Genomic DNA, 22883 nt, shown 5'->3' with positions numbered 1-22883 from the left:
TAGTTAACCGGGATTGCAGACCATTATGCCTCTGAGAGTCTATTACTTACTACACATGGTTCATTTACACAAAAATCAAGAATGTTCACAGATGGAATACAAGATGCTAATTTTGGATCTTTTCAATTTCAGAGCATGTCCCTTGTCAGATAAGCTAGTGCTTTAAGTTTTACTGCCCAAAGGAATACTCCTTCAACATTAGTAAATCTGCACTTTCAAGCATTCCCACTGGAACAACAGGACTTTCCCTCTGACAACAGATCATTTTGCAGCTCCACAGAATCGGCTCTTGTATAACATTTCATACAGTTCTGATCTGGGGGAAGAAAATAGATCAAACGCTGCTCAACACTGAAATTAAGTTTCTATTAAACAACTAAAAAAGCAATTACTGATTAAAACTAGGCCTGAATTATGCATCTGAATAAGATTATAACCAAATTTTCAACCAGTGTTCTAAATCTGACAAAGCATTTTGTAAAGTACAGATTTACATGGTTTTTTTAGACTGTCCCCCAAGATGTCTGTATTATATCAAATAGTGAAATAATCTGTTTTAAATAAAAATGTTTACTGTCCAGCAAACAATGCAACAGCTAGATTGTTTCACAACAAAATTTAACTTTCAGTATATCTACTGCACAAGTTTTATTTATCTATGCCAAACCACAGACGAGAGGATGAAAAGCTGCATACCTTAAGAGATAAACCATCTGGCAACACTGTGGTTCACTAGTTGTACCATCCATACAATTCCACGTACTCCATTCATCCCATCTCCACTATATGTAACTCTCCCCCGCCTTCCATAACTGATTGTTCACCTACCCTTATTTTTTTTTTTAATGAAGTGTATGTAGATTGTTTCAGCTTCTTTGTCGGAGCATAGGTTTAAACTGTATATTTTTAGTAGGGGTTCATTTAATTTATTTGTATTATTTCTGAATTAATTTTTAGTAACTTAATTTTGAAAGTATTTTGGCTTTTGACTTTTTTGCTCATACTTAGTCATATTTTCAAAGTCTAGGGATTTGCCTTCTTTCCTGACAAAATCTGGATTAAACTAGCTTTAGACCTATTTATTATTCAAAGAACTTTTTCAAAAGTTACTTGAATCTGTATTACCAGAACCATTTCAATCATCCCTAGATAACCTATTAAAGAAATCAAGATTAACAACAATCATGCACAAAAATGTGTGCTGATTCATTAATTTATGCAAACAACAACCTTACAAGGCCAATGGGAAATTATCCCAGGAAAAAATACACATTGATCTCATCTGGTTGAGATTATAGATGGACATCCTAAAACAAGAACATGTCAATTAACTGAAATGGATACAATACAATTAGCTGAATCCAGTATGTTCCATGCAAGCCAGCTGTTTTGGGAATGCCTTACTCTGAAAAAGACATTAGGAATATATGCTAGAGAAAACGGACCATAATACTAGTCATACACTGACAGTTATTCCTGAATTATGTCCATTACATAATAGGGACAAAAAGGAAAACTCAACAAAAGAATGTGTAAAATGGATCAAAGTAAGTAATTCACATCTGTACAAATCTGACTCAAAACCTAGATGTAAAGGATAGATCACATCACTATCTGAAACAACTTTGTATGAGAGTACAAAATAAAGTTTACATGGTAAAGAAGAAATATTTAATTCCCTATGGAGATTAATCCTATAATGTTAATAAGGGAAGGATACTTGCCTTCATTCTGTTTCTCTGAATCTTAAAATTTTTTCACTCCTGGATCTCAGCTTCTTAGTGAGACATAGGTGGAAAACCACAAACTCTGGAAGTTTTTGGCCCCAAAGAACAGTAGTTGTGGTGAAGTGCATCTGACAACTGCCTGCCATCTTGGCGGTCCCACACTTCCCTGAACCACCAACTACGACCAATTTCACTTTAACATTTCAGTCCGATACTAATTCGGCAGGAAATTAAGGCTCCCCATAAAGCCAAGCTGATCACCAAAAAGAACGATTGAAAAAAAAAAATCTTTCTTCGAAGGCATTTAGATGTAAATACTTCACCACTGGTTAAAGAAAACTCCTCTGAACTCCCAGGGCAGAGGGGTGTGTGTGTAAGAATCCTGCAAGATGATATCTTCAGAGAAGAAGAATTACACACAAGTAATTTTCACTTCTCTAAAAATACCATCTTTGAAGGAATCTGGGTAATCAGAAGCTTGTCACATCTTGTTACAAACCTAGATTCCAAGCTCTCAGGAACAGGGATTGTTTTCATGTTATTTGGTAGTACAATGGGGCCCTGAACAGTGATTGGGCCTCCTAAACTCTACTGTAATACCAATAAGAAAAAAAAGCAGCAGCAGCAGCTGGAGGAAGATATCCCAATGGAAAAGACAATTTTAACTAACAAGAGCAGACAGAACAAAGGCAACATAGAGCAAGGAACAGGGTTTTTTCTGTTTTTGTTTTAAACAAACAACAAAAAAGGAGAAAAAGATTACCTCCCTGGTAATTACCACATCAGGCCTACTACTCAAGGACTGGTAGGGTGTGTTCCATCAAACAAAAGAACAAAATTCAACCAATTCCAAGGAGAGACCTCCAGAGAAAACAAAACTGTAGAAGACAGAAGAGTCTGGGCTCCCCAGCCATGGAGCAGAACCACAGAACTGTGATACTGAAGCAAAAACACTCCTGAAAAACTGAATACAAACATCAGTATTCAGTGAACATACCACCTACAGCCTATGTAGACATATACATATGTATCTATAATTGAATAATTCTTTGTCAGCCTCTAGTGGCTGACTCACCATGGGCTATAGAAGCCTGGTATGGTTCAGGGTTGTCTGATCATACAAATAAAAAAATGCAGACAGCCATATAGGTGTGGGCCAACATTTATAAAATTGTGTGCCTAAGCTGTATGTAGGGAATATTCATCACTTGGAACTCATGTTAAACAAAGTCTTTAACTCTTAAAAAGTTTTATCAGAGGCTGACTTCCAACAGAAAAAGACCCAAGTAATTGCATTTTGTATAGCTGAAGATAAATTACTTGGGACTCAACCCACCAAGTAAACCAAATTTTAATTTTATTATTAAAAGCAAGAAATCAAAAACGCAGGTAAGTAACATCACAACATAATGCAATTCCACAGCTACTTCACTTTGTACCTGGGACTACACCTGGACAGAGCTTAAGAATTACTCCCACACTCTTAAGTATTAATAGCCTAGCTGAAACAACGTCTAAAGACCTTCCACTTAAATATCCAGATAAAAATCCTTCAGATACCAATTTGTTTATCTTAAAGCCCCTGCAGCCTGCATGAGAAAAGACAAGTAACCTACAAGTTTAAACGCCTCACTTGAATAATACAATAAATTTTTTCATAACTGGAGCCTTTGTTTCTGTAACTGACAATGAATGCTGCTAAGTGAGTGAAATTTGAAATAATCTTAATATGCATCTTGGTTGGTTTTGCAGAACAATGTAGAACTACAGAATTGCATTGTGCTGTTATATGACCTGTCTATTTTATTTTATTCTTGCTCTTAATACATAATAATTAAGTAGAATTTAGTTTGCTTCATGAGTGGAGTTCTGAGTCCTCAGTCAAGGGCTATATCAACTGCTAATTAATTAATTTAGGCTTTTCAGTAGGAAAAAGTCAGACTTTTAAAAAAAGTAAGACTTTATATAACAGTCATAAATAGCCCCTACAGAATCAGTCTCCTAAATCCCTATTTAGGCTTCCAAATAAAAGTGCCTTAATTTTAGAGGTCCTGAGCACCTGCAGCTTTTAAATCAAATGTTAGACACCTAGCTTTGAAAACTGGTCATGATCCCCTAGCAACAACAGAGCCACCTGCCGAGTGCACGGATACCAAATGAAATGAGAAAGCTGGGCGGGCTGAGGAAGGGACTTAAGCCACCTCTAGTCAGGGGTGGCGAGTTGTATGGGCATGTGGTGCCTATGCTCCACCAATATAAGCGCCCCCTGCCCCAGCCCAGAGCCCGCACCCAAACTCCCTCCCAGAGCCCTCTCTCTCCCGCTCCCACACCCAAACTTCCTCCCAGAGCCCTCTCCCTCCCCCTCTCGCACCCAAACTCCCTCTCAGAGCATTAGGCAGGTGGGGGGGGGCAGACTTGGACCCGTTCTGGGCACCCCAACCCCCTGCCCCAGCCCAGACCCTGCAGGGCTGCACCCAAACTTCCACCCAGAGCCCGCCTCCCCCTCGCACCCCAACCTCCTGCCCCAGCCCGGAGCCTGCACCCAAACTCCCTCCCAGAGCCTTAGGCAGGTGTGTGTGTGGATGGGGTGCTTGGACCTGTTCTGAGCATCACCAAAAATTATACAAACATGCCGCCTCTGCCTCTAGTAACACTTCCAAACTTTTTCACACTGACTTTGTTAAGAGAAGGCTCATGGGGTAAGACATGGGAAGAGAGCTGGCATGACAATATGTCCACTAAGCTAAGTACTTATCATAGAATCATAGAATATCAGGGTTGGAAGGGACCCCTGAAGGTCATCTAGTCCAACCCCCTGCTCGAACCAGGACCAATTCCCAGTTAAATCATCCCAGCCAGGGCTTTGTCAAGCCTGACCTTAAAAACCTCTAAGGAAGGAGATTCTACCACCTCCCTAGGTAACGCATTCCAGTGTTTCACCACCCTCTTAGTGAAAAAGTTTTTCCTAATATCCAATCTAAACCTCCCCCACTGCAACTTGAGACCATTACTCCTCGTTCTGTCATCTGCTACCATTGAGAACAGTCTAGATCCATCCTCTTTGGAACCCCCTTTCAGGTAGTTGAAAGCAGCTATCAAATCCCCCCTCATTCTTCTCTTCTGCAGGCTAAACAATCCCAGCTCCCTCAGCCTCTCCTCATAAGTCATGTGTTCTAGACCCCTAATCATTTTTGTTGCCCTTCGCTGGACTCTCTCCAATTTATCCACATCCTTCTCGTAGTGTGGGGTCCAAAACTGGACACAGTACTCCAGATGAGGCCTCACCAATGTCGAATAGAGGGGAATGATCACGTCCCTCGATCTGCTCGCTATGCCCCTACTTATACATCCCAAAATGCCATTGGCCTTCTTGGCAACAAGGGCACACTGCTGACTCATATCCAGCTTCTCGTCCACTGTCACCCCTAGGTCCTTTTCCGCAGAACTGCTGCCTAGCCATTCGGTCCCTAGTCTGTAGCGGTGCATTGGATTCTTCCATCCTAAGTGCAGGACCCTGCACTTATCCTTATTGAACCTCATCAGATTTCTTTTGGCCCAATCCTCCAATTTGTCTAGGTCCTTCTGTATCCTATCCCTCCCCTCCAGCATATCTACCACTCCTCCCAGTTTAGTATCATCCGCAAATTTGCTGAGAGTGCAATCCACACCATCCTCCAGATCATTTATGAAGATATTGAACAAAACCGGCCCCAGGACCGACCCTTGGGGCACTCCACTTGATACCGGCTGCCAACTAGACATGGAGCCATTGATCACTACCCGTTGAGCCCGACAATCTAGCCAGCTTTCTACCCACCTTATAGTGCATTCATCCAGCCCATACTTCCTTAACTTGCTGACAAGAATACTTGACAAGAATCATGACCTTGGAAAGGGATTTTAGAAGTTTTCCTTAACACCACTGTAGTCTCGAAAATTTGGAGGCTACAGCTGTATAAAACACACTCATTGAATGATCCTACTCCATTTGAACCTACACCACTATTGAGAAGTGACTTACCATGTAAGAAAAATAGCCTTTATTAGTTTGCGAAGGACTCCACTAAGACCCCACAACTCAGGGGCTTCGGTGCGGATTTTGGTAAGCATCAAGTCTCAGCTGATCATTGAGTTCTGATGTTAGCTCTCATTCCAAAGACAGTTACCCCAAGGATGCTATCGCTGTTGCAGACTAATTGGCCTTAAAGGCAACAGGGGCTAAACGATCCGTCAAAAATACCTCTGTTTTGCCTGCATCTCTTTCACGGGCCTATGGTTATGTCTCCAAATTCCTCTACTCCATCCATAAAACTCCAAAACCTATTCTACTCCAGGAAGATTTTCTCTATGTAGAAAATGACAGCTATGGGTTGGTAACCCCATCTTCAGAATGAGAGTCAGACCTGGTCTACACTACAAAGTTAGGTCGACATAAGCTGCGTTAGGTCGAGTTAATAAAGTATGTGTCTACGCAACCAAGTCCCTTCCGCCGACCTAAAGGGCTTGTAAAGTTGACTTTTGTACACTACCTCCAAGAGAGCCATAGCGCTTGAGTCGACATCCACGCATTGACATGTGGATAGTGTAGACACTGCGTTGTGTAATTCGAATGAATTGGCCTCCAGGAGGTATCCCACAGTGCTCTGCAGTGACCACTCTAGAGAGCACTTTCAACCCCACTGCACTTCAGCCAGGTACACAGGAAACAACTGCCCGTCTGTTAAAGCCCCAGGACCTTTTGAATTTTCATTTCCTGTTTGATTAGCATGGAGAGCTCGTCAACACAGCTGGTCATGATACCCAAGGCCGCAAACGTGCTCCAGCATGGAGTACACAGGAGGTGATGGATCTTATTACTGTGTGGGGAGAAGAGTCTGTGCAGGCAGAGCTCCAATCCAGCAGAAGAAACGCTAACATCTACGCCAAAATCGTGCAGGGCCTGGGAGAGAAAGGCTACACCAGGAACATGCAGCAGTGCCGCATGAAAATAAAGAAGTTTCTGCAAACGTACCAGAAGACAAGGGAAGTGAACAGATGCTCTGGTTCTGAGCCACAGACATGCTGCTTCTATGAGGAGCTGCATGCAATTCTTGGTGACGACCCCACCACTACCCCAAAACACTCCTTGGATACCTCCCAGGAGCCCGGATGACCTCGAGCAACAATGAGGAGGACGTTGCTGATGAGGAAGAGGAGGAGAATGCGAGGCAGCCAAGCGGAGGATCCATCCTCCCCGACAGCCAAGAACTATTTTTTAACTCTGGAGCCTATCCCCTCACAGGACCAATTGTCAGCAGAGCATGATATTGTGGAAGGCACCTCTGGTGAGTATACATTTCCAATTAAACTGTAGGGGTTACATGCTATTATTTTTAATGTTGAATCTGAAGAAAAAAATAGGTACAGTGGTTATCAGTGGCCACTCCAGCTATGCAGAGGGTGCTTTCCGAAAAAGACTGTTTATGTGCACAGGGTTGGCCCTGGAATCCTCCATGGAGATCTCTAAGAACCTTTCATGGAGGCACTCTGCAACCCTTTCCAGAAAGTTTCTGGGAAGAGCTGCCTCATTTTGTCCACCATGGTAGGACACTTTCCTGCACCACTCCAGTATTAACTCTTCTGGCATCATTGTGGTACACAGCATTGCAGAATAAGGACCAGGAGCGTACCCAGACGCTTGCAGGATGTGCTCCCTTTCCGCCTCTGTTACCCTCAGGAGAGGGTTATCACATATGGTCACCTAGGGGAAATGGGGGAAGTTTTAAATGCTAGCCCTTAAACCGCAAGCAATTTGACAAGTAATCTGCCCATTTAGTGAATTCTGGCTCACACAACCATGCTTTCCTGAGCGTGCCCTGGTAGTGGTTGGAAGGGATCACCACGTATTGCAACCAGCATTTAAATGAAGGGGAAGGGGGCTTTTCTGAGGTTGGAAACATTGATCCCAAGGATGTCTTCACAAAAGCCGCAGCACAAGACCTCTCGCCCATGCTTCGTGGCCTTACTCACCATGGCTGGAGCAGCAAATTGACTCTTGCAGTAGCCAGCATTTGTAATTACTTTGTGACTTGCAGGGGAGTGAATTGAGAGGTGTTTCTTTTATAAAAAAAATTAACCTTGCACCAGAAACAATGTATGCACTGTCAATTCTACCCTTGTGCTTTGGATTATTTGCAGTCGAAAATTTGTCTGTCGGTGCATCCACAGGCGCCAACTTCCCCACTGCCCTGTGGGTGCTCGACCCCCTGCCCCACCTCAATTCCACCCCCTTCCCCCAAGTCCCCGCCATTGTCCCGCCTCTTTACCGCCTCCTCCCCCTCCCTCCCGGAAAGTCCTAAGCACCGCCAAACAGCTGTTAAGCAGCAGGAGGGAAGCGCTGGGAGGGGGAGGAATGGAGACATGGCATGCTTGGGGGAAGAGGAGGCGAGGAGGGGGTGGGGGGAGCTTGGCTGCCGGTGGGGGCGGAGCATCTGCTAATTTTTCCCTGTGGGTGCTCCAGCCCCACAGCACCCATGGAGTCGACGCCCATGGGTGCCTTCTCCACACCGGGACAGAGACTTTCCCAGATTAGAAGGCGGAAAAAGAAGACTCGGGGGGACATGTTCAATGAGTTAATGTGTGTCTCCGAGACTGACAAGACGGAACACAGCGCGCGGAGGATTGCACTGTCTGACAGCCTGCACGAAGACAGTAGAACATGCAGGGAACACAAGCGTGAGATGCAGGAAGAGATGGTGTGCATTATGAGGGAGCAAACAGACATGTTGAGGCGTCTGGCTGAGGTTCAAGAAAAGCAGCTGGACACTAAAGTCCCTCTGCAGCCTATGCTGAACCTGCTGCCATCGTCACAAGTTCCACATCCTCCTCTCCCAGAAGTCCTAGGATGCAGCAGTGGGGGAGGGGACAGTCTGGTATCTTTTGCACTCAACTCCAGGGGAGGGTACAAGGACCAGAAGGCGCTCATTCCCCACATTTGATTGTCATTACAGTGCAATTTTAGGAAAGCTGTCCTTGTTTCTCCCCGCCCCAACTGTCCACTCGCCACTAGTGCTATCAGCCCTTTTGCCCCAGGTTATCTTACTATTCTTTGCTGTCTCTCAGTGTTTGTGAGCATAATAAAACTTAATGGATTGAGGAGAAAAGGCTCTTTATTCATTCATCGCACAGTGGTTAGTGGGGGTGGAGTTTACGCAATGAAGGGGACAGCTTGGTAAGGAACAACACACAAGTGTCATTTTACTGTGGGTCATTGCTGAAATGAATTTTCAAAGCCTCACGAATTTGCAATGCCTGTTGATGTGCTCTTCTGATTGCCCTGGTGTCTGGCTGCTCAAAATTGGCTGCCAGGTGATCTCCCTCAACCCCACACCCCACCAGAAACTTTTCTCCTTTTGTTTCACAGATATTATGGAGTACACAGCAGGCAGCAACAACAATGGGGATATTGCTTTCACTGAGGTTTAACCTAGTAACCAAACAATGCCAGCGGGCTTTTAAACATCTAAAGGCACATTCCATCAACCATTCTGTACTTGCTCAGCCTATGGTTGAACCGGTCCTTACTGCTATCCAAGCTGCCAGTGTACGGCTTCATGAGAAAGGGGTAGGCTGGGTCTCCCAGGATCACAATTGGCATTTCAACATCACCAACGGTTATTCTGCAGTCTGGAAGGAAAGTTCCTGCTTGCAGCTTTCTGAATAGACCAGAGTTCCTAAAGATGCACGCATCATGCACCTTTCCCAACCACCCCATGTTGATGTTGGTGAAATGGCCCCTGTGATTCAGCAGCACTTGCAACACCATTGAGAAGTACCCCTTTCAGTTTATGTACTCTTTGGCAAGGTAGTCTGGTACCAAGATAGGGCTATGCATTCCGTTTATCACCCCACCACAGTTAGGAAAATCCATCACGGCAAAACAATCCACTATGTCCTGCACGTTTCCCAAAGTCACTACCCTTCTTAGCAGAAGTCTATTTATTGCCCTGGCAACTTGGATCACAACAGACCCCACGGTAGATTCACCCACTCCAAATTGATTCCCCACTGACTGGTGGCAATCTGGCATTGCAAGCTTCCACAGAGCTATCACCACCCATTTCTCAACTGTCAGAGCAGCTCTCATTTTAGTATTGCTGCGCTTCAGGGCTGGGGAAAGTTCTTCACACAGTTCCATGAAAGTGGCCTTATGCATTCGAAAGTTCTGCAGCCACTGCTTGTCATCCCTTAGCCACATAATTATGTGGTCCCACCCGTCAGTGCTTGCTTCCCGGGCCCAGAAGCAGTGCCCCACCATGTCAAGGTCATGCGCAACTGTCGCAAGCATCTGCAAATTGCTCCACTCCAAGGCTTCCAGCAGTGCTGCTTGCATGGCATCACATTGTTCCACACGTTGTCTCCTGCTTCGGCTGAATAAATACTGCAGGATAAGGTGTGAGGTGTTTGTAATGCTCACAACAACAGTGTACAGCTGAGCGGGGTCCATGCTTGCCGTGCTGTGGCGTCTGCGCGGGTAACCCAGGCTTAGGAAAAAAGGCTTGGTTTCTTTGCCATTGATTTCAGGGAGGGACGGAGGAAGTGAAGTAAGTGCATCATGGGATGCTAATGCCATGTTCCCATAACCACCCACGCAACTGTTTTGGTCCTATGAGGCATTGCAAGCCCAACCCAACATTCCGCTCAGCTCCATGCGCTGTGGAATAGCTACCTACAGTGCAACACTCCATCGGCCGATTCAAGCCCTGCTAGTGAGGATGCACTCCACTGACACAAAGAGCATACTGGGGACATTCAAGATCGACTTGCTTAAATTGGAGGCTCAATGTCAACATACATAAAATCAACCTAAATTTGTAGTGTAGACATACCATAAGTGTCAAAGCTCAGGTCTCTAGAGTGACTAACTAGTGAGCAGGGGTGGCAGGTTTGTAGAAATTTTGGTGGTGCCCAGAACCCGCCCCCACCTAAACTCCGCCCCCCACCTGCCTAAGGCTCTGGGAGGGAGTTTGGGTTGGGGGAGGAGGTCTGGGGGGAATGTGGGTGGGGGAGGGGGTCTGGGGTGCAGGACCTGGACTGGGGCTTGGGTGCTGGGTGCAGGCTCTGGGCTGGGGCAGTGGGTGGGGGTGCAGGAAGGGGTGAGGGGTGCAGGCTCTGGGAGGGAGTGCAGAGGGTTGGGGTGCAGGTTCTGGGAGGGAGTTTGGGGACAGGCTCCGGGATGGGGCAGGGGGTGGGTGTGCAGGAGGTGGTGAGGGGTGCGGGCTCTAGGATGGATAGGATAGGATAGGAGGGGGTGCAGGGGTGAATATGAGGGGTTTGGGGTGTGTGAGGGGGCTCAGGGCTAGGGCAGAGGAGTGGGGTGTGGGGGATGAGGGCTTTGTGTGAGGATGAGGGGTGTGGAGGGCAGAGGGTTAGGGTGCGGGGGATATGAGGGTTCTGTCTGGGGCTGGGGATGAGGGGTTTGGGGTGTGGCAGGGGTTCAGGGCTGGGGTGGAAGGGCAGCCTGCCTTGGCCCTAGTGGAGGGGGACACTAGGACCCTGAGGCAGCAGTTGATGCCAGAAGCCGGCAGAGCAGAGTTAGCGTGAGCTGCAGGTTCCAGGCAGTGAGCGGGGGCAGCAAGTGGGGGCCCGGGGGCACTTGGGGGAGGTGCATGGGGGTGGCAGATGGGGCCAGGGGAGAGACCCGGCCCCAAACATTGGTGGAGCTGGGCCCCCGGGCCCTGACTATTGGTGGAGCCCAGGCAGGGGTGAAAGTAAGTCTAGGAACTTACCAGTAAGGGGCTAGGCTGCGGCCAGCTCTGGCCCCCGGAAGGAGCGGGGCCTCAGGCAGAAGGGGAGGGGTTGGGGGAGGTCAGAGCCAGCCCCGGCCCACCCTGTACCGGCAAGTACCTCCTTCCCCTCCCCGGGGTAACAGCGGCAGCCAGGGGCTCTGGCAGCGATTTAAAGGGCCCTGGGTGGTAGTGGCGGCCAGAGCCCTGGGCCCTTTAAATCGTACCCGGAGCCCCGCCATTGCTTCCCCAGGGCTCCGGCAGCAGGGCTCCAGGGACAGGGCTCCAGCCGCCACTACCGCCCCGGACCCTTTAAATCGCCATCCCAGCCCCGCTGCTGCTACCCCAGGGCTCTGGCAGCAATTTAAAGGGCCGGGGGCTCCCACCACTGCTGGGAGCCGCAGGACCTTTAAATTGCGCCTGGGGAAGCCGATCCACCCCGGTACGGCACTCCGGCTTACTTTCACCTCTGAGCCCAGGCACCATGAGCCCATATAACTTGCCGTCCCTGTTAGTGGGCACATGTAGTGTCAAAGAAATCTGATGGCTGCCCTGTAATTAAGTAGCAGTCATCAACACATGAACACAGCCTTCAAGCCTTACAGTGAAAATCTGCTGAGACCTCCTGAAGCTAAAAAGAGTTGAAACGTTTTGAGGCTTAAAGGACACAAAGCACTGTGAAGAAATCAAGGTCTCACAAGCCAAAGTTCCAAAGCTAAAAGATGAAGCTGAAGAGCAGAACTTGTGAGTCCAGAGGCGGGAGCCTGGCTCATGCTCCTGAACACAGAGAGTCATGAACCACTAGTTTGAAATAAACCATCACCCATGACTGGAAGGCAAGGACATTCTTTAAAGGCTACCTAAAGCACTGCAACACTGCAATGGGATACAGAGGCATCTGACATGGTAGAGCTCAGATAAGGAGCTACTTTGCTGTCTGTAAAAACAACGAGGAGTCCTTGTGGCACCTTAGAGACTAATGAATTTATTTGGGCATAAGCTTTCGTGGCCTAAAACTCACTTCATCACGGCCATGGAAAACGCACCACAGACCGTGAAATCTAGTCTTTTATGTACTTTTACCCTATACTATAAAGATTTCAGGGGGGAGACCAGCATTTCTTGAATTGAGGGTCCTGTCCCAAAAGGGAGTTACAGGGGGGTCGCAAGGTTGTTTTAGGGAGGTTGCAGTATTGCCACCCTTACTTCTACGCTGCCTTCAGAGCTGGGCGGCTGGAGAGCGGCAGCTGTTGGCCAGGCACCCAGATCTGAAGGCAGCACCCTGCCAGCAGCAGTGCAGAAGTAAGGGTGGCAATACCATACCATGCCATGCCATCCTTTCTCTGCTCTGCTGCCTTCAGAGCTGGGCGGCTGGAGAGTGGTGGCTGCTGACTGAGGGCCCAGCTCTGCAAGCAGCAGCAGGGCAGAAGTAAGGGTGGCATCCTTACTTCTGTGCTGCTGTTGGCAGCAGCTCTGCCTTCAGAGCTGGGATCCCGGCCAGGAGCCACTGATCTCCAGCTGTCCAGCTCTGAAGTAAGGGTAGCAGTACCACAACTCCCCCTACAACAATCTTGTGACCACCCACAACTCCTTTTTGTGTCAGGACCCCTACAATTACACCACCATGAAATTTCAGATTTAAATAGCTGAAACCATGAAATTTATTATTTTTTAAATCCTATGACCATGAAATTTACCAAAATGAATCATAAATTTGGTAGGGCCCTAACAGTAAGATACTATGTCTGATCTTTTCCCTCTCTGGCACTTTATTTCTGTAAGTTCATCTCCCCAGCAATTTGGTTTGTATGGTGCAATGTAGGAATGTACATATGAGAGAGAACTCTAAAAGTGGAAATTTCAAAAGTACCTAATCATCTTTAGATGTGTGTTCCTAAATCATTTGGATACTTCTGAAAATCCTATCCTCGGTTTTTTAATGTATATCTCCTGAGGATCTGGTTTTCAGGCAGAGATGCAATTGGTATTAATTTTTTAAATATTATGTTTATATTATGATCTTGTGTTGTATATTCTGAAGGTGGCTCAGTATGAAAGATGAAATTGTGGTCCATTTATTAATCAAGAAAACGGATTTCCTTATTTTCAAATACTCTTAAATTTGTAAGAAACAGATTGACTTAAAAATTTAAGCATATGTTTTGTGAAAGAGCTCAGTATCTAATGGAATATCAACACACACAAAGCAAGCAATGTGCACAAATGCATGTTATAGGAAAGGATACTCTCAACAGCTACCTGTGGGAATACCTATGCAATTAATACCTATTGTGTATTTCCTGGCATGATCTGCAGTTGAAATATCAACACATGAACATCAAAGTAAAGCAACACTGTGGAAAAAAATTAAAACATTAGCAAATCTTACCTGTCGAATTATACTTTTTACGCAACGGATAGGAAGGCCTTGATAGTTGGATTTGATTATCCATTTTAAGAGATGATGTCCAAGAACTTCAAAGACCATACAGACATCTGGGATTTAAATAAGGATAATTTTCAAAGTAACTTCTTATTTAGCTCAACCATAATACTTTTTTGCACTTGAGCTAAAGAGCCCAACGTTCCTCTAAAAAAATAGTCCTCATGAACAGAATGAAAATCATAACATCATAGAAATGCAGGGCTGGCAGTGACCTTGAAAGATCATCTAGTCTATCAACCCAAACTGAGGAAGGGTTATGTATACTTAGATCATCTCTGACAGGTGTTGGTCTAACTTGTTCTTAAAAAACACCAGTGACAGGGATTCCACAACCTCCCTTGGTAACTATTCCAGTACTTAACTATCCTTATAGAAAGAAAGTTTTCCTAATACCTAACCTAAATCTTCCCTGCTGCAGTTTAAGTCCATTACTTCTTGTCCTATCCTCATGGGCATGGGGAACAACTGATCACCATCCTCTTTGTAACAGCCCTTAACATATTTGAAGACTTATCAGGGTCCTTCTCAGACTTCTTTTCTTAAGACCAAACATGACCATTTTTTAAAACATTTAATCATAGATTAAGTTTTCTAAACCTTTTATTATTTTTATTGCTCCACTCTGGACTCTCTCCAGTTTGTCCACATCTTTCTTAAAGTGTGGTCCTCAAAACTGGACACAATTCTCCAGATGAGGCCTCACCAGTGCACAGTAGAGTGGAACAATTACCTCCTATGTCTTACGTATGACATTCTTGTTAATATAACCCAGAATCATATCAGTCTTTTGCAACAGTGTCACATTGCTGGCTCATATTCAGTTTGTGAAGCCCACAGACACTAGTCTGCAGTACTACCATCTAGCCAGTTATTCTCCATTTTCTAGTTGTGCATTTGATTTTCCTTCCTATGTGTAGTTTTCGCTCTTGTCATTATTGAATTTCATCTAATTGATTTCAGACAATTCTCCAATTTATCAAGGTCATTTTGAATTCTATTCTTGTCCTCCCAGCTTGGCGTCATTTGCAATTTTATAAGTGAACTCTCCACTACATCATCCAAGTTATTATATTTGAATGGTACTGGATCCAGGACCTCCCTAGATATGTCCTCCCAAGTTGACCGCAAACCATCAATAACTATGCTTGGAATATGGTTTTTCAACTAGTTGTGCACCCTTCTTCTAGTAATTGCAGCTACACCACATTTAAAATCTGTGAGTTGGGAGGAAGACCTTCAAAGGGTAGATCTGCGACAGCTGTCTGCACCTCTCTGGGGAACCTGGAAAGGTGAAGCCGTGATGTTTGTCTCGTCACCACTGTCATTGCAAGAGAGTGTGCAGCTGTGTCTGCAGAGTCCAGAGAGGCTTGTAGCGCCGTATGGGCCAGAAGTTGTCCTTCCGTCACCAGTGCCTGGAACTGTTCCTTCTTCTCATCTGGTAGGTGTTGACAGAATTCCTGGAATTTGGAATAGTTTATGTGATTATATTTGGCCACAAGTGCCTCATATTTAGCAATATGGAACTGGAGTGCAGCAGAAGAGTATGCTTTACGACCAAAGATGTCTTGCCTCTTTCAGTCCCTGTCGTAGGGGGCTATCCTAAAGTGGTGTTTTTGCCCCTTCTCTTGTATTGCATTAACAATCCAGGGAATTCAGAGTAGGATGGAAAAAAAAGAAATTCCCCAGCCATACCAAGGACATAGTATTTCTTGTCTGCTCATTTGTAGGTGGATGGTATTGACTCTGGGGTCTACCAGATTACCTTGTTGGGGTCCAACAAGGCCTCACTGATTGAGAGTGCTATCTTTGCTGATGTAAAGGCCTGTAAAGTATCGAGCCACTTGTGCTGTTGCTCTCTGACTTCCTCCAGAGGGATCTGGAGAGAATCTGCAATCCTGCGGAACAGTTCTTGGAACGGGTTAAAATCATCCACCGATGTTGGAGGTGGTGGCATTATGACTTCATCAGGGAAAGATGAGAAGTGGGAGAATCTCTTCTTCCATTTCTTCCTCCTGTTCCTCTAGCGCTTCTGGTTCAGCATTAGGCGGTCTAGACACTGATGAAGATGGAAAGCATATTTGTCTCTGTTTCTATTCCGCGGATGATTTGGGAAAGTGCACTCTATAGATAAGCTATTACCAGCAGGAGAGTGGGGTGGGAGGAGGTATTGTTTCATGGTCTCTGTGTATATAATGTCTTCTGCAGTTTCCACAGTATGCATCCGATGAAGTGAGCTGTAGCTCACGACAGCTTATGCTCAAATAAATTGGTGAGTCTCTAAGGTGCCACAAGTACTCCTTTTCTTTTTTCTCTTGATGGTACATAGCGAATGAGGTTGGCCAATGACTGTGCCAATGGTGGCTGACACATAGGAGAGGTATCAGGGCCAGGGTCTGAGACTGGTCACAGAGAGCTCTCCATTAGTAAAAGTTTTAGCTTCAGTTTTTCTGGACTGAGCCTTACATTTGAGGCAGTGGATACACTTTTGTATGACGAGCTCCGCACTGAGACAGCGTACACACTGTGAGTGCCCATCGCTCACGATGATGGCCTTGTGGCGGGAGAGACACCTCTTGAACCCAGGGGATCTGGGTATAACCCCGAGAAAGGGAGGACTTCCCAATTGGGAAGGGTGCAGGAAAAAAGGAAACCTATGCTCAGGTAAAGAATAACAGGGAGGGAAGAGAAATGGAAAAAATATTTTTTTTTCCAGGGGAGAGAGAAAAATAAAGGAAATTTCTAACATCTAGAAAATTATAACAGAAACACTACTATTACTAAAGGCTACAGATGTATGGCGGGCTCTGCTCAGGATTCCGTCCCAGACCAAAAGAGGTTGAGAAAGGACTGAGGGTGGTTGGAGCGCACAGCACTATATAGAACAGCATTTCCCAAACTTTTTTGGCCGCGGAACACTTTTTAGCCTATTACGGAACACTTATAATATTATTTTGTAGTTGTTTTGTTTTCAAATATAAAATTGCGTTATTTATGCTCAAATATATTTTATTTTATAAAACAAAGCAAAAATACAAATTTAAAATTACTTGAACTAACAATTTCTAACTGGAAAGCGCGTATAAAGTAGTACAAAAATCAAGTGCAAGAGTCAAAATTAAAAACAGTGTTCTACTTAAAAAAATATATCTTTTATATCTACACAAACACCAAACAAATTAGATTTTTACTAGGAAGATCTATTTTTATAAACAGAAATACAAATTTGGATTTAATGGGATTGGTGTTTCTGCATTTTTCTATCACAAATTCGCTTACTATTACGAATAATGCTGGAAAGTTGAATCCTCATGTCAGGCGCAGCATCAAGTCTATTCCTATATTTGTTTTTTGTTGCAGTATAATACGAAAATCTGGTCTCACACAAATAAGTTGTGGCAAAAGGAAGGAGCACTCGACCTGCACGTTTAGCCACATTAGGGTACTCTTCTATTAGGCTGCTCCAAAAATTATTCAGTGGAAGATCCTTAAACTTTTCTTTCAAATCAGAATCAGAAATTAAGTCAATTAGGCTTTCATAATCATGCACAGTAAAGCTGACTGGTTTGGCTGTAATTACAAACAGATTTCGAACCAAGCATTATCATCAGTAGTTGTAGGAAAATATTCTAATAAAGAGGCCTGCAAGTCACGTAAGTGCTGCAAAATGGTGCTGGAAACTTCTTCATGGACTGTAGAATGTACTTCAGTCAGAAATTCATGTAGTGTAGGAAAGCAGTTGAAGTTATTCTGTTCTACAGAAGATGCCCAGAATTCCAGTTTCTTTTTTAACGCCGAAATTTTATCCATTGTAGTAAAAATGGTCACATTCTTTCCTTGCAGCGACAGATTAATTTAATTTAATTTTGCAAAAATATGCAGTCTCATTAGCCATAAGGAATTTGTCAGACAGTCATTAAATTTTCATCCTGAATTATCTGAAGTGAAGAATACCAGTAGTTCACTACAAAGCTCAAAAAGCCTCACAAGCACTTTTCCTCTGGATAGCCACCTCACTTCCATATGTAAAAGAAGTGTTTTGTGCTGACTACCCATTTCCTCGCACAAAATTTTAAATAACCTGGATTGAAGTGGTCGAGATTTGACAAAATTGATAATTTGTACTGATTCATTGAGCACAATTTTCAGATATGCTGGTATTTTTTTTAACTGCAAGTGCTTGTCTGTGTAGAACACAATGGTTCTTAATGCTTTCTGGTGCCACACTTATGATTCACATTACAGCTCCCTTCATCTTCCCGATCATTGCCCGAGCACCGTCAGTACATACATCAATACATTTTCCCTAACTAATTTCATGCTTTCTGATAAAATTGTTGATGCAGTTGAATATTTCTTCTCCAGTCATGTTGATTTGCAGAGATTCACATAAGAACAGGTCCTCTTCAATAATATTATTAAATGTATATCGGACAAATACTAGTAGCACAGCAAGTCCTGAAACATCAGTGGACTCATCTAGCTGCAATGAATACTCATGGCAAATGTTCAGTCCGCAAACTAGCTCTTTTTCTATGTCATCAGCAAGATCTTTAATACGGCATGCAACAGTATTATTTGACAACTGTACAGCATCAATTTTTTTTTTTTACCAGACTGCTCGTTCAACATGCACGTTACAATATCTTTCGCACAAGGCTTGATAAGCGTTTCTCCAATACTGTGAGCTTCTCAGGCAAGCGTTATACGGTAATTTACTCAATAAGATGCCACTGTTGCACTTTTGTTGTCTGTTTTAGCAATTTTAATCATCGAAAGTTTACAATTTCCAAGTGAGTCACACTGCCTCTTGAAAAACTTATATCTTTGTCTTTGTATTCAGCATGCTTGGTTTCCAAATGCCTACGAAGTTTAGCAGGAGCCAATGAACTGTTTGCTAGTATTTTGTTGTACACGACACACTGCGCATCAGGAACACCTTTATTTCCAACACACGTAAAACCGAAAGACAAATAACGTTCATCACACTTTCATTTCGGTCTTTTAACACCTGCTTATTCTTGTTTTTGATATACTTTGGTGGAAATTCTTTCGCCTTGGATAACTCACCAGTACTAACAGATTTTTCAACAACAAAAGACTGCAATTGTTCATCCTCACTTTGAAGTGTCACAATATTTTGCTCGTTTATTTCGGCCACAGTTGGAGTACCAGAAGAACTTGCTTTTCGTTTCAAAGTTCCTTCTTTTAGCCACAAATTCATGGTGATTAGGTTTAGTAACAACATTTAGAAATACTGATTTTTGTCAAATTTTGTTAGTTACACATATTTATATTGTTTTGAGTGAAACTAGTTTAGTTGTGCTTACCGCACATACGGTAAAGACCCACCGGTTTGAAAGTGTTGAGTGAATATGTTATATTCAACATGGCGTAAAGAGAATGGTGTGTGCATACCGCTGCAGTTTGCGCAGCCTCGAGCAGAAGGGGTACGACATCACTAACTGAAACGTGCCCGAAAGGGGTAGACATCAACATGCTTGCATGCCGCGTTCTCTTTAAGCCATTATAGTCAATACGAGATATATCAATAACCGGAAAAAGAGTTTTATGTTAAATTATAGTCATTCAAAAAGAGTTGTAAACTACGCTTCAAATTTGCCAAATTTAAAATTAAAAAAAATTTAAAGACCCTTTTTTTAAATCATGATTCTTTCATGGAACACCTGTTCACATCATGCGGAACACAATTTGGGAAACGCTGATATAGACACTGCTCACAGCGTGAGACAGTGAGAAGCGCATATGCAGCCCAACAGGCACTGCTACCAAAGGTCGCCAATCCCAGGCACAGTGGAGCACCCATACAGACACTACTTGAAGAAGAACAAACATGATCAGCAAAGATAGTTCAGCAGCAGCAGGGAATCACCAAGCATATTAATGAGGATTGTTTCATTTTAGTGTCTCATTGAAATATGTCAAAAAAATCTATCAAGTCCAAGTGTGCTGGCAGATATTTTCTCAATAACATTTCTCAAACAAAAAAAAAAAGAAAGAAAAAAAAAAGAGGTTAACATCTAATCAGTAACTCACTAAAAGGATCACATAAGCAACAAGAGAAACTTCGTGTACTTATACCTCTCAGTAGGAGAGGCATACCACCTTCTTCAGGAGCCAACTCGGGATCTCCCCACTGGCCTCCATCAGACAGGAGGAACATAACCTCACTATGCTCTGGGCTGGATTTCAACCAAAGATTTAGAGGTAAAAGGCTCCAGACCCTATTACCAATCCTCTAATCTATCCAGTCTTCCACGTTTATTATTTCCTATCCTTACTATATTTTACTATATGGCTTTTCATCAGAATCGTTACAGACTGTAATTCTAGAAAGCATCATAAAGATTCAGGTACCCAGTGTTTTTTATTTGTCACTCAGAATCTCTCCTCTAGCCAGTTACAGGAATTAAAGAACACTGCAGCTAATAACATATCTACATTTTATATTAATAAACAATTTAAAGGATAGGAACAAAATAACTGATTAGTTGATGATTCTTCCTTATCTAAAGTGAGTGATTACCCCTTCATTTTTAAGTTTCTCTATATATATTACAACAGTAACACACATTGGAATCTAATCTAATAATGTTTCAACATAAATTGCTTGTTTGTTTTTAGAAAAAAATCTTTTTCAGCCTACACTAATTGAATGTACTGCAGGATTTATTATAATAATAAAATAATAATAATAATAATAATGAAGCACAGTACACTAACTAATGCACAACATGTTTCTTAACTACGTTATTTGGAAAGGTTAGACAAACCATGAACATTGGTCACTGTAAATAAAATTTCAATTTTTTAAAAATACCCTGTCTTCTGATGTTTTAGTGGGCAAGCCTGTTCATCAAGGAACAAATTTAAAATGTTTATCTTTTATTCTTCATTATATTTAGAACTATTAAGCTATTTTCATTAGGGAAAGCGAATTACACACTGTAATACAGTGCATGACTAAATGTCTCTGAGATGGTCTTAAATTTTACTTTTAAAAAAAATTAAAGAAAGCAGATTATTTTGAAAAATTACTCCACCCTGCATACACTAAGACATTAATGTATGAAAACTAAATACTCATTTGTCCTCTTCATTTTAATCTTAATATAAGAAGAATAGCCAAAAAAGGATACGTATTCCATTCATCCCTGAAATTTTGAAGTCATCAATTAACTGTACAACCATGTCTTTGTTTGGATCGTTAGGATCACTTTCACGAACCTAAGCAAAGAAAGAAGATACTGGAAATAACTCATCTTCTTATAAGGGTAATACATTTTTTCTAAAAATTTAAGCAAGATTATAGAGCCTTACAAATAATGACAATGAAGTAATGTCATATATTTAGAAAACAGATTTAGGGAAAATAATGATGTTCGAAAGCATTTACTTCCATTGTAGCTATACATAATTTACCATTATCAGTACTGAGCACTCAGTATAATACTCACACATCTGAGCAACTTAATTTCATCCAAGGCTGTCTCTGTATAATGCTGGGCACTTTTTACAACTTTCATTGCAACAAACCTCTTCCCCCTTGAAAATAACAAAAACTTATTCAACAAATGACCAGAGCTAAAAGATGTTATGAAGCATACTTCAGAGGATTATATCTGGAAAGTTTTGGTAATTTTATCTTAAAATTAAGGGGAAACTCCTAAATGCTCAATAATACAGTAATTAAAATATTTGACGTAATTTAGTGCATTATGACAGAGAATAACAATACCTTTGGAACTGTATTTTATGCATTGTTTCTACAATATTGAAATCACAGAATTATTAATATTTTAAATGATAATGACTTTAAAAGAAGAATTTCAATTCTATTTTACCATTTAATCAAAATACAATTAGGTTTACTATTAAGGATACAGGAGGAATAAAAACATTAACTTGTTCTCCAGCTCAAGAAAACATGTGAATTCAATAAGCACTGATAATTTGTTAAGAAAATAAAACTTAGATTTCAACTTCTGACAAGTTTTATAAAATACATCCTTAACCAAAAGGAGAAAAACACTGTGGACATCTCTATATACAGTTGTTTACCAAACAACAACAAAGACACAACAAAACACCTGGATAGCTTCAGCCTGTATCTAAAACAGCAGTTATTGCACATATAACAAATCAGCATTTACTTGATTAGAAATGGAAAAGAGAAAGTTTAAAGGCAAATAAATATATATATATATATATATGTAGATCTCTTACTGCATATCCCAGCATAGCCAAACTGTAGAGAAGTGTCCCCATCCTAGCTTCCTAATTACATGATACCGGCCATTGAAAAGATCTCCAATTTTCACGGGATGATAGCCACCTTTCAAAAAAAATAAAGAAGTACATTCAGAAAATAAGCAGATACTTCTAATTACCTGTTTATTCCTTTAATACCAAACACCTTTTAAAGTTGTCCTAAACTATAAATCAGGAAATTGCAGTAAGTTTTTTCTACAATCAAAATATTTTGCCTCAAAAATGTTCTGCATCTTCTAAGCACATTCTTTACACACCCCCTTGTGGAAAATGTGGAGATTTCTGTACTTCTATGAAAATTATATGCCTCAGTTTACCAGCTTGATATTATTGTATTTGACTCCCCAGAGTTAAATCAGAGGAAGCTGTTAGGGGAAAACAAGTAGGAGACAAAACCTCCCAAGAGATTACCAAGGGTACTCAAGAGAACTATGGGGGCATCATTATTGGAAAATGCCCTCCTGCAAGACTTGCAGTTTTATTTTTCCCAGCCCCATGCCTAAGATCAAAGGGAACTAAACCATGAAAGACTCCAGCCTAGAGAGGAAGGAGGGTGAGCAGGCAGCACTGCCTGGAGGGGAGTATCTGACAGAGGGGCACTGGGGCTACCTCTATACTACAAGTGATACAGCAGCATGGGTGCAGCCTAGCTATGCC

At 42.7% G+C, this 22883-nt stretch overlaps 1 protein-coding gene across 2 annotated transcripts in view; it reads right to left on the bottom strand.

Annotated features, from left to right (window-relative positions):
• Positions 1–22883, bottom strand: part of SRPK2 (SRSF protein kinase 2) — a 307162-nt gene that overhangs the window by 87409 nt on the left and 196870 nt on the right. For both annotated transcript variants that reach the window (XM_077835698.1, XM_077835707.1), the window contains 4 exons: positions 22182–22290; positions 21413–21500; positions 21095–21182; positions 13881–13987 (listed from right to left, as the gene is read on the bottom strand). In XM_077835698.1, the coding sequence (XP_077691824.1) occupies positions 13881–13987; positions 21095–21182; positions 21413–21500; positions 22182–22290 (392 nt within the window). The remainder of the gene's footprint in view (positions 1–13880; positions 13988–21094; positions 21183–21412; positions 21501–22181; positions 22291–22883) is intronic.

Source organism: Eretmochelys imbricata, chromosome 1, assembly GCF_965152235.1.
Source record: "Eretmochelys imbricata isolate rEreImb1 chromosome 1, rEreImb1.hap1, whole genome shotgun sequence".
Taxonomy (NCBI): domain Eukaryota; kingdom Metazoa; phylum Chordata; order Testudines; family Cheloniidae; genus Eretmochelys; species Eretmochelys imbricata.
The sequence above is the reverse complement of the archived record's forward strand: the minus strand, read 5'-3'. Positions and strand labels throughout refer to the sequence as shown.